At 37.1% G+C, this 12,235-nt stretch overlaps 1 protein-coding gene across 3 annotated transcripts in view; it reads right to left on the minus strand.

The window, feature by feature from the left end:
* The window catches only part of MIER3 (MIER family member 3), a 37,919-nt gene that overhangs the window by 3,998 nt on the left and 21,686 nt on the right, over positions 1 to 12,235 (minus strand). For all 3 annotated transcript variants that reach the window (XM_002815576.6, XM_054555578.2, XM_054555580.2), the window contains 3 exons: positions 10,523 to 10,617; positions 310 to 437; positions 86 to 228 (listed from right to left, as the gene is read on the minus strand). In XM_002815576.6, coding sequence (XP_002815622.2) covers positions 86 to 228; positions 310 to 437; positions 10,523 to 10,617 — 366 coding nt within the window. The remainder of the gene's footprint in view (positions 1 to 85; positions 229 to 309; positions 438 to 10,522; positions 10,618 to 12,235) is intronic.

Below are 12,235 nucleotides of genomic sequence, written 5' to 3' on the forward strand. Positions count from 1 at the left end.
GTTTAAGTAAGTGGTCCTATGACATGAAACACAGGACACAATTTTGCAACAAACTGTACTAAACACAGAAAGGTCTTCATTTTACCTGTCAAGTCACTGGCAGTGAAGGAGTTGAGAATGTTTAGCTGTTGATCAGGAATAGGCTCAGGCCGGTTAGAAGTTAAGGCTGAAGCATTTACCGTCCCACCCAAAGCTTCTGTTTCATCTACTAAACGATCCATATAGTCCCTGAAAAACACACTCCAGTAATTTTATGACTGTATATCACAGTTAAAAGTAAGTCTTTGAAGTCAAGGCCACAGTACTTACGTAACTCCAGGGTGATGGTTATATCGTTTTTTCCCAAATCTTGTCTGTTGAGCAAAGTAATCATAACGTTCAGATTTCTTCCACATATAGTAGAATGCTACACACTCAGCAACTGTCCTAGTTCTCACCTAATGAAAAAGTTGAATTTTTAAAAAACCAACAAACTCAACCATTTTTTTAAGCAACTTTTCCACAACACTACAACTTCAATCCATGGGTCTTATTTTCCCATTATATAGTTCTGAACACTTTTAATAAATTATAAAGTTCTGAACACTTTGATTAGTGGAATGCCTTTACATTTAATAATGAGGCCATTTTCAAAAGCCCAAGATTTTTTTTTTTTAAATCAGAATGTATTAGTTTATAAAACAAGTGTGTATCCAGAAATTATCTTACACCTTTACTGAAAATCTTAAACACTAGCATTCTTTACTTTTCTTCACTGAGCTCTGTGATTTTGACTACAGTGAGGGTTCTTAACTTTGGATTAACTAACCCCTGAGGGGTCCATAAATGGATTTCATTGAGATCTATTAATTCACAAAATTATATTTAGGTATACTTTTCTGGGGAGAAGGAATGCAGCCTCATCAGATTGAGTTCCACTTTCCAAAAGAGATTAAGAACCCTTGGCAAATGGATCAACGGTCTACAGCATCTGGAATTTAAGATGACTTGCTAGCTAAAGGCAGGGCTTTCTCCCTCCAGTATGTTTGGTTTTTAGATCCAACAGATTTTGGAAACAACAAGAATAAAATTTGAGCCTCACCAACTTGGCTCCACACCCAAACCAGGGTTCCTCTAACCACATACAGCCACAAATATGAATTCAGATGTATGAACAAAATTCTTCATCCTTATCCAATAAACGCTTTCTCCCTTGCTTAATCAGTACCCGATAAAGAAGTTTCAGTATCTTTAACCTGACTCCTGAGTAAGTTGTGATATAAGATTACTAATACGGGAATAAGCTTTTTAAACCAAGAAATACAGTATACCTTTCAATAAACATCATTAACTATAAGTCTTCGCAGAGAATGCAGGCTTCGTGGGGCCACAGACCTTTTCTGTCTTATTCACTGTTGTATCTCTAGTGCCTAAAACAATGTCTGGTAAGTGAAGTGGAAGGACATAACTGTTTACGGAATGAATGGATAGAGTAAATTTCATAAGTCGTTACAAAACTGATGGTTTTTTTTTACTTAAAAGGACAATCCAGACTTCTTTAAAAATGTCTTAAATTATACGCTTTATCTCATCTTTGAGAAACATTAGATTTTCAAACATACAGAAAGTGTGAAATTTTCAACATCAATACTGGAAGGTCTAGCTAATGCAGTAAGACAAGAAAAAGAAATAAAAAGTATACAGATTGGGAAGGAAGAAATAAAACTGTCTCTGTTTACAGGTGACATGACTGTCTACGTAGAAAACTCCAAAGAATCAACAAAAAATCTCCTGTAACTAATAAGCACTTATAGCAAAGTTTCAGGAGACAAGGTTAATATACAAAAGTCAACTGCTTTCCTTTTTTTTTTTTTTTTCTTTTATTATTATTATTATTATTATTATTATACTTTAGGTTTTATGGTACATGTGCGCAATGTGCAGGTAAGTTACATATGTATACATGTGCCATGCTGGTGCGCTGCACCCACCAACTCGTCATCCAGCATTAGGTATATCTCCCAACGCTATCCCTCCCCACTCCCCCCACCCCACAACAGTCCCCAGAGTGTGACGTTCCCCTTCCTGTGTCCATGTGTTCTCATTGTTCAATTCCCACCTATGAGTGAGAATATGCGGTGTTTGGTTTTTTGTTCTTGCGATAGTTTACTGAGAATGATGATTTCCAATTTCATCCATGTCCCTACAAAGGACGTGAACTCATCATTTTTTATGGCTGCATAGTATTCCATGGTGTATATGTGCCACATTTTCTTAATCCAGTCTATCATTGTTGGACATTTGGGTTGGTTCCAAGTCTTTGCTATTGTGAATAATGCGGCAATAAACATACGTGTGCATGTGTCTTTATAGCAGCATGATTTATAGTCCTTTGGGTATATACCCAGTAATGGGATGGCTGGGTCGAATGGAATTTCTAGTTCTAGATCCCTGAGGAATCGCCACACTGACTTCCACAAGGGTTGAACTAGTTTACAGTCCCACCAACAGTGTAAAAGTGTTCCTATTTCTCCACATCCTCTCCAGCACCTGTTGTTTCCTGACTTTTTAATGATTGCCATTCTAACTGGTGTGAGATGGTATCTCATTGTGGTTTTGATTTGCATTTCTCTGATGGCCAGTGATGGTGAGCATTTTTTCATGTGCTTTTTGGCTGCATAAATGTCTTCTTTTGAGAAGTGTCTGTTCATGTCCTTCGCCCACTTTTTGATGGGGTTGTTTGTTTTTTTCTTGTAAATTTGTTGGAGTTCATTGTAGATTCTGGATATTAGCCCTTTGTCAGATGAGTAGGTTGCGAAAATTTTCTCCCATTTTGTAGGTTGCCTGTTCACTATGATGGTAGTTTCTTTTGCTGTGCAGAAGCTCTTGAGTTTAATTAGATCCCATTTGTCAATTTTGGCTTTTGTTGCCATTGCTTTTGGTGTTTTAGACATGAAGTCCTTGCCCATGCCTATGTCCTGAATGGTAATGCCTAGGTTTTCTTCTAGGGTTTTTATGGTTTTAGGTCTAACATTTAAGTCTTTAATCCATCTTGAATTGATTTTTGTATAAGGTGTAAGGAAGGGATCCAGTTTCAGCTTTCTACATATGGCTAGCCAGTTTTCCCAGCACCATTTATTAAATAGGGAATCCTTTCCCCATTTCTTGTTTTTGTCAGGTTTGTCAAAGATCAGATACTTGTAGATATGTGGCATTATTTCTGACGGCTCTGTTCTGTTCCATTGATCTATATCTCTGTTTTGGTACCAGTACCATGCTGTTTTGGTTACTGTAGCCTTGTAGTATAGTTTGAAGTCAGGTAGTGTGATGCCTCCAGCTTTGTTCTTTTGGCTTAGGATTGACTTGGCGATGCGGGCTCTTTTTTGGTTCCATATGAACTTTAAAGTAGTTTTTTCCAATTCTGTGAAGAAAGTCATTGGTAGCTTGATGGGGATGGCACTGAATCTGTAAATTACCTTGGGAAGGATGGCCATTTTCATGATATTGATTCTTCCTACCCATGAGCATGGAATGTTCTTCCATTTGTTTGTATCCTCTTTTATTTCCTTGAGCAGTGGTTTGTAGTTCTCCTTGAAGAGGTCCTTCACATCCCTTGTAAGTTGGATTCCTAGGTATTTTATTCTCTTTGAAGCAATTGTGAATGGGAGTTCACTCATGATTTGGCTCTCTGTTTGTCTGTTATTGATGTATAAGAATGCTTGTGATTTTTGCACATTGATTTTGTATCCTGAGACTTTGCTGAAGTTGCTTATCAGCTTAAGGAGATTTTGGGCTGAGACAATGGGGTTTTCTAGATATACTATCATGTCATCTGCAAACAGGGACAATTTGACTTCCTCTTTTCCTAATTGAATACCCTTGATTTCCTTCTCCTGCCTAATTGCCCTGGCCAGAACTTCCAACACTATGTTGAATAGAAGTGGTGAGAGAGGGCATCCCTGTCTTGTGCCAGTTTTCAAAGGGAAGGCTTCCAGTTTTTGCCCATTCAGTATGATATTGGCTGTGGGTTTGTCATAAATAGCTCTTATTATTTTGAGATACGTCCCATCAATTCCTAATTTATTGAGAGTTTTTAGCATGAAGGGTTGTTGAATTTTGTCAAAGGCCTTTTCTGCATCTATTGAGATAATCATGTGGTTTTTGTCTTTCGTTCTGTTTATATGCTGGATTACATTTATTGATTTGTGTATATTGAACCAGCCTTGCATCCCAGGGATGAAGCCCACTTGATCATGGTGGATAAGCTTTTTGATGTGCTGCTGGATTCTGTTTGCCAGTATTTTATTGAGGATTTTTGCATCAATGTTCATCAAGGATATTGGTCTAAAATTCTCTTTTTTTGTTGTGTCTCTGCCAGGCTTTGGTATCAGGATGATGCTGGCCTCATAAAATGAGTTAGGGAGGATTCCCTCTTTTTCTATTGATTGGAATAGTTTCAGAAGGAATGGTACCAGCTCCTCCTTGTTCCTCTGGTAGAATTCGGCTGTGAATCCATCTGGTCCTGGACTTTTTTTGGTTGGTAAGCTATTGATTATTGCCACAATTTCAGCTCCTGTTATTGGTCTATTCAGAGATTCAACTTCTTCCTGGTTTAGTCTTGGGAGGGTGTATGTGTTGAGGAATTTATCCATTTCTTCTAGATTTTCTAGTTTATTTGCATAGAGGTGTTTGTAATATTCTCTGATGGTAGTTTGTATTTCTGTGGGATCGGTGGTGATATCCCCTTTATCATTTTTTATTGCATCTATTTGATTCTTCTCTCTTTTTTTATTAATCTTGCTAGCGGTCTATCAATTTTGTTGATCCTTTCAAAAAACCAGCTCCTGGATTCATTTATTTTTTGAAGGGTTTTTTGTGTCTCTATTTCCTTCAGTTCTGCTCTGATTTTAGTTATTTCTTGCCTTCTGCTAGCTTTTGAATGTGTTTGCTCTTGCTTTTCTAGTTCTTTTAATTGTGATGTTAGGGTGTCAATTTTGGATCTTTCCTGCTTTCTCTTGTGGGCATTTAGTGCTATAAATTTCCCTCTACACACTGCTTTGAATGCATCCCAGAGATTCTGGTATGTTGTGTCTTGGTTCTCGTTGGTTTCAAAGAACATCTTTATTTCTGCCTTCATTTCGTTATGTACCCAGTAGTCATTCAGGAGCAGGTTGTTCAGTTTCCACGTAGTGGAGCGGTTTTGAGTGAGATTCTTAATCCTGAGTTCTAGCTTGATTGCACTGTGATCTGAGAGACAGTTTGTTATAATTTCTGTTCTTTTACATTTATTGAGGAGAGCTTTACTTCCAAGTATATGTTCAATTTTGGAATAGGTGTGGTGTGGTGCTGAAAAAAATGTATATTCTGTTGATTTGGGGTGGAGAGTTCTGTAGATGTCTATTAGGTCCACTTGGTGCAGAGCTGAGTTCAATTCCTGGGTATCCTTGTTGACTTTCTGTCTCGTTGATCTGTCTAATGTTGATAGTGGGGTGTTAAAGTCTCCCATTATTCATGTGTGGGAGTCTAAGTCTCTTTGTAGGTCACTCAGGACTTGCTTTATGAATCTGGGTGCTCCTGTATTGGGTGCATATATATTTAGGATAGTTAGCTCTTCTTGTTGAATTAATCCCTTTACCATTATGTAATGGCCTTCTTTGTCTCTTTTGATCTTTGTTGGTTTAAAGTCTGTTTTATCAGAGACTAGGATTGCAACCCCTGCCTTTTTTTGTTTTCCATTTGCTTGGTAGATCTTCCTCCATCCTTTTATTTTGAGCCTATGTGTGTCTCTGCACGTGAGATGGGTTTCCTGAATACAGCACACTGATGGGTCTTGAGTCTTTATCCAATTTGCCAGTCTGTGTCTTTTAATTGGAGCATTTAGTCCATTTACATTTAAAGTTAATATTGTTATGTGTGAATTTGATCCTGTCATTATGATGTTAGCTGGATATTTTGCTCGTTAGTTGATGCAGTCTCTTCCTAGTCTCAATGGTCTTTACATTTCGGTATGATTTTGCAGTGGCTGGTACCGGTTGTGCCTTTCCATGTTTAGCGCTTCCTTCAGGAGCTCTTTTAGGGCAGGCCTGGTGGTGACAAAATCTCTCAGCATTTGCTTGTCTGTAAAGTATTTTATTTCTCCTTCACTTATGAAGCTTAGTTTGGCTGGATATGAAATTCTGGGTTGAAAATTCTTTTCTTTAAGAATGTTGAATATTGGCCCCCACTCTCTTCTGGCTTGTAGGGTTTCTGCCAAGAGATCCGCTGTTAGTCTGATGGGCTTCCCTTTGATGGTAACCCGACCTTTCTCTCTGGCTGCCCTTAACGTTTTTTCCTTCATTTCAACTTTGGTGAATCTGACAATTATGTGTCTTGGAGTTGCTCTTCTCGAGGAGTATCTTTGTGGCGTTCTCTGTATTTCCTGAATCTGAATGTTGGCCTGCCTTGCTAGATTGGGGAAGTTCTCCTGGATAATATCCTGCAGAGTGTTTTCCAACTTGTTTCCATTCTCCCCGTCACTTTCAGGTACACCAATCAGACGTAGATTTGGTCTTTTCACATAGTCCCACATTTCTTGGAGGCTTTGCTCGTTTCTTTTTATTCTTTTTTCTCTAAACTTCCCTTCTCGCTTCATTTCATTCATTTCATCTTCCAGGGCTGATACCCTTTCTTCCATTTGATCGCATCAGCTCCTGAGGCTTCTGCATTCTTCACGTAGTTCTCGAGCCTTGGTTTTCAGCTCCATCAGCTCCTTTAAGCACTTCTCTGTATTGGTTATTCTAGTTATACATTCTTCTAAATTTTTTTCAAAGTTTTCAACTTCTTTGACTTTGGTTTGAATATCCTCCCGTAGCTCGGAGTAATTTGATCGTCTGAAGCCTTCTTCTCTCAGCTCGTCAAAGTCATTCTCCGTCCAGCTTTGTTCCGTTGCTGGTGAGGAACTGCGTTCCTTTGGAGGAGGAGAGGTACTCTGGTTTTTAGAGTTTCCAGTTTTTCTGCTCTGTTTTTTCCCCATCTTTGTGGTTTTATCTACTTTTGGTCTTTGATGATGGTGATGTACAGATGGGTTTTTGGTGTGGATGTCCTTTCTGTTAGTTTTCCTTCTAACAGACAGAACCCTCAGCTGCAGGTCTGTTGGAGTACCTGGCCGGCTGTGTGAGGGGTCAGTCTGCCCCTGCTGGGGGGTGCCTCCCAGTTAGGCTGCTCGGGGGTCAGGGGTCAGGGAACTGCTTTCCTATATAACAGCAATGACAATTGAAATTTGAAATTTAAAACACAAGACCATTTACATTAGCACCCCAAAATTAAAATACTTGGGTATAAATATAACAAAATATATGCAAAATCTGTATGAGAAAAACTACCAAACTCTGATTAAAGAAATCAAAGAAGAACTTAACGAAGAAATATTCTACGTTCATGGATAGGAAGACACTTCATTGTTAAGACGTCAGTTCTTCCTAGCTTGACCTACCGATTTAGCGCAAACCCAATCAAAATCCCAGCAAGTGATTTTGTGGGTATCAACAAACTAATTTTATATGGAAAGGCAAAATACCCAGAATAGCCAACATAGTATTACGAAAAGATAAAATCAAAGTACTGACAGTCCCCAACTTCAAGATTTACTATAAAGCTATAGTAATCAAGACAGTATGGTATCGGGGCGGGGGGAGGGGAAGACAAATAGATTAAAGGAACAGAAGAGAGAGCCCAGAAATACACCCCACGGGTACAGTCAACTGATCTTTAACCAAAGAACAAAGGCAATTCCATGGAGGAAGAATGTCTTTTCCACAAATGATGCTAGTACAACTGGACATCCACATAAAAAAAAAGAGAAATGAATCTAGACATAGACCTTACTCCTTTCAAAAATTAACTCAAAATGGATTACAGACCTGAATGTAAATGCAAAACTATAAAGCTCTTAGAAGACAACAGTAGAAAATCTAGGTGACCTTAGGTTTGGCAATGATTTTTTTAAATAAAATGCTAAAAGCGTGAACAATCAGATGAAATTCTAAGTTGGACATCATTAAAATTAAAAACTTTTACTCTGCAAACACACTGGCAAGGGAATAAAAAGACAAGCCTCAAAATGGAAGAAAATATTTGCAAAACATATAGCTGATAAAGGACTAGAATCCAAAATATACAAATAACTCCCTAAACTCAATAAGAATACAAACTACCCAATTAAAATCTGGGCAAAAAATCTGAATGAACACCTGAAAAAAAACACACAAATGGCAAATAAGCATAAGAAAAGATGGTCAACATCATCCTCATGAGGGAATTACAAATTAAAACAATAAAGAGATGGCATTAAAAACTATTACAGTGGTGAAATCCAAAACACTGACACCACCAAATGCTGCTGAAGATGTAGAGCAACAGAACTCATTCATTACTGCTTGGAAGATAGTTTGGCAGTTTCATGCAAAATAAACACATTTTTACCATTCTATCCTGTAATCCTTACTCCTTCGTATTTAGACAAATGAATTGAAAACCTACATCCACATAAAAACCTGCACATGAATATTTATAGCTTTAATGATAATTGCCAAAACTTGGAAGCAACCAAGGTATCCTCTAATAGGTAAGTGAATAAATACACTGGTACATCCATATAATGGAATACTATTCAGTGATAAAAAAAAGAATGAGCTATCAAGCCTCAAAACAAACACAAACAAACCAACAAAAAACCCCATGGTGAAAACTTAAATGCATATTGCTAAGTCAAAGAAGCCAATCTGAAAAGGCTGCATACTGTATAATTCCAACTATATGACATTCTGAAATGGCAGCAGTACAGACAATAAAAAGATCAACGGCTGCTAGAAGTTGTTAGGGAGGAGGGGGAAGGGACAGAGGGAAGAATAAAACATGAGATTTTTAGGTCAGTGAAACTACTCTGTATGATACTATACTGGTGGATATATATCATTATATATTTGCCAAAATCAATGGACTGTACAACATGAAGAGCGAACCTTAATGTAAACTATGGACTTTAAATAATAATAATGTATCAATATTGGCTCATTAATTTTAACAAATGTGCCACACTATTAATAATAAAAGATATAATAATAACTATAGGAGTGGAAGGGACATATGGGAACTCAATACTTTCTGGTTAACTTTGCTGTAAACCTAAACTGCTCTAAAAACTAAAGTCCATTAGTTTTTATAAAAGCATAAAATACTGAGCTACCCACCCAAATGCTTCAGAACCCTGCCTTCCTTTAGGATGAAAAGAGGAAATAAACAGAGCATATTTTAATGAGAATTATTCCAAACTATTCTAATGAACATACCTATGTATTTTGAATACACTTTAGTTTTTAAGAGTAGTTTGAGGTTCACAGCAGAACTGAACAGAAAGTAGAGAGTTCCTATATATCCTGATGTTCTACTTTCAACATCCGACATTGGAATAGTATATCTGTTAAAAAAATCAATGTACCTACACTGACACATCAACACCCAAAGACCATGGTTTACATTAGGGTTTACTCTTGATGATGTACATTCTATGGGTTTTGACAAATGTGTAATTACATGTCTCTATCATTACAGTATCATCATACAGGATAGTTTCATTGCCCTGAAAATGGTCTGTGCTCTGCCTATTCACCTCTCCCTCCTGCCTCGGCCCTGGCACCAGTGATCTTTTTATTGTTTCCATAGTTTTGCTTTTTTCAGAATATCATATATTTGGAAAGCTACAGTATGGAGTCTTTTCAGATTGGCTTCCTTCACTTAATAATATGCATTTAGGATTTCACATGTCTCCTTGTGGCTTGTTAGCTCAATTTTTTTAGTGCTGAATAATAGTACAGTTTTGCAGGTGCCACAGTTTGTTTATCCTTTCACCTCAAAGGACATACAGGTTCCTTCCAAGTTTTAGCAATTATGATGAAAGCTGCTATAAACACTTTTCTGTGGACATAAGTTTTCAACGCATTTGGGTAAATGCCAAGGAACAGGATTACTTAATTATACGGTAAGACTATGGTTGGTATTATAAGAAACTTCCAAGCTATCTTCCAACGTGGCTGTACCACTTTGCATTCCTACAGGCAATGAGTAAGAGTTCCTGTTGCTTCCCATCCTTACCAGCATCTGGTGGTGTTAGAATATGTTTCTAGTTGTTTTAGTAACAATGTTTCTTCCTTCAGCAACAGCTACTCTCACTGCTGAAGACAAATTATTTTGAGGCCACAAACCTCTGAATGGCTTGATAAGAAAGGAAAGTCAAGGAGAAATGAGAGTGAGACTTCCTAAAAAATACAGTGAGTCCACTTTCTGTGTTAACTGTTTATGTGAAAAGATATGTGAATATACTATCAGCCATTCCATAAGCAGGCTGTGGCATCTCTGAGCAAATTAGTCATGTTAGAATGATATCTGAAATGCTAATGGCAAGGGAACATTAATAAGTTGTTCTTTTTTCCTACTTAAGTGACTTATAAATTAGTTGCTTACATTCACTGTAACTAGTAATTTATCTGTACTAATCTGCCTAATTTACCTTATTCTTCTGTATAAGATGAAAATCTTTTCCAAAAAGCATGAGTGCATGTTCAAAGCTTCGGCATTCTTCTTCCGTCCATGCAGTCATTCCCTCTAAAAAAAAATTTAAAATAAAATTCGTGGGCCCCCAAATTCTCTTATGTGAATCACTGATTTTCAGTATGTTTTCCCTATAAAAGGTCATAAACTCTCTCTCTCTCTCTCTCACACACACACACACACACACACACACTCTTTCTCTCTCTCTCTCTCTGTATGCAGGAGATTTCAGTTAGAATTACCAAAAGCATGCATACTACAGTTCAAGTCTAGAATACAAAAATACAAACACTGCTTTTTCTCCACTACATTATGAGATGAGAATTTAACATTTTTCTAAAACATGCCTGTTTTTCTGATTAAAAAAAAATTTTTTTAAACAATGAGCGTATTTTTCAATTAGAAAAAAAAACTCTACCTCCTTTATTGGGGGAAAGAAGCTGTTTTGGTCTTACCTCAAAACCACAAGTTCTAGCCAGATGTGGTGGCTCATGCCTGTAATCCCAGCACTCTGTGGGAAGCCAACGCAGGAGGATCACTTGAGCCCAGGAGTTTGAAATCAGCATGGGCAACATGAAAAAACCCTGTCTCTACAAAAAAACAAACTAGCCAGGCGTGGTGGCAGGCACCTATAGTTCCGGCTACTTGGGAAGCTGAGGTGGGAGGATCACCTGAGCTCAAGAGATCAAGGCTATACTAAGCTGTGATCATGCCACTTCCCTCCAGCCTGGGAGACAGAGTGAGACCCTGTCTCAAAAAAGACAAAAAACAAAACCACAAATTCTTTAATTAGCGACCATAAGTAAAGTATAATCAACACATATTTATTTGAAATTGGTGTGTGGAGTGCTATACTCTGGAAATATAAAGGAAATAAGAAACAGTCCATGCTCTCAAAATAATAAATCCCGTTCAATTTTCCAGCGGATGTTAATGTTGGTGAATTCCATATCTACTTGGGGCAGAGACCTGGAAGGTCTTCAAAAAGTCATAGCCTAGACTTAAGATTAGTTATTACTCATCTGTATCTCTGAAGTGTCTCATTTGACATGGGAGACCAGGTCCCCAAAGCCATTAATAGCAGTCCGTAATAAAGGTGAAAAATAGTTTGAACTAAAGAAGAAACCAGTATTTTGAGTTTTGAGAGCCTAAAATAATTTTTTTTCAAAGAAGCAGCTTTTCTAAGGGAGACATTTTAATAGACTATCTCAATTCATAAGTTTAAATGTATTATTTTTAGTTTTAATACCTTTCCAAGTCATCTAGTAATATTACTAAGTATTATTTTCATTCCACACATATTTAATGAAAGCTATGGTGCATGCAATCCATTTATATAATGAGAAAAAATACTGAAATAGAAGCTAACCATTTTCCTTGACACACACAAAACATAAGAACTATAAAATGTTATTACATGATTACTAAAAATACAATTCTTGAAATAAATTCAGCGGAATATATTATACATGTTTCTTTTTTAATCTTTAATCTCCTTTTCATTTCCTGTCTGGCTAAAAAAAAAAAAAAAAAAAAGGAAAAAAAACTTTTTTTCAATGAAATCATAAAACCATTCTTTTTAATTACTTTGGACATATTGTCATCTCTGGGGTCTGCTTTGTTCTGTAACTATTTCTTCCAGAAAGTAGAGGTGGCAGGGGGGTGACTAATT

Source organism: Pongo abelii, chromosome 4, assembly GCF_028885655.2.
Source record: "Pongo abelii isolate AG06213 chromosome 4, NHGRI_mPonAbe1-v2.0_pri, whole genome shotgun sequence".
In the NCBI taxonomy this organism is placed as follows: Eukaryota; Metazoa; Chordata; class Mammalia; order Primates; family Hominidae; genus Pongo; species Pongo abelii.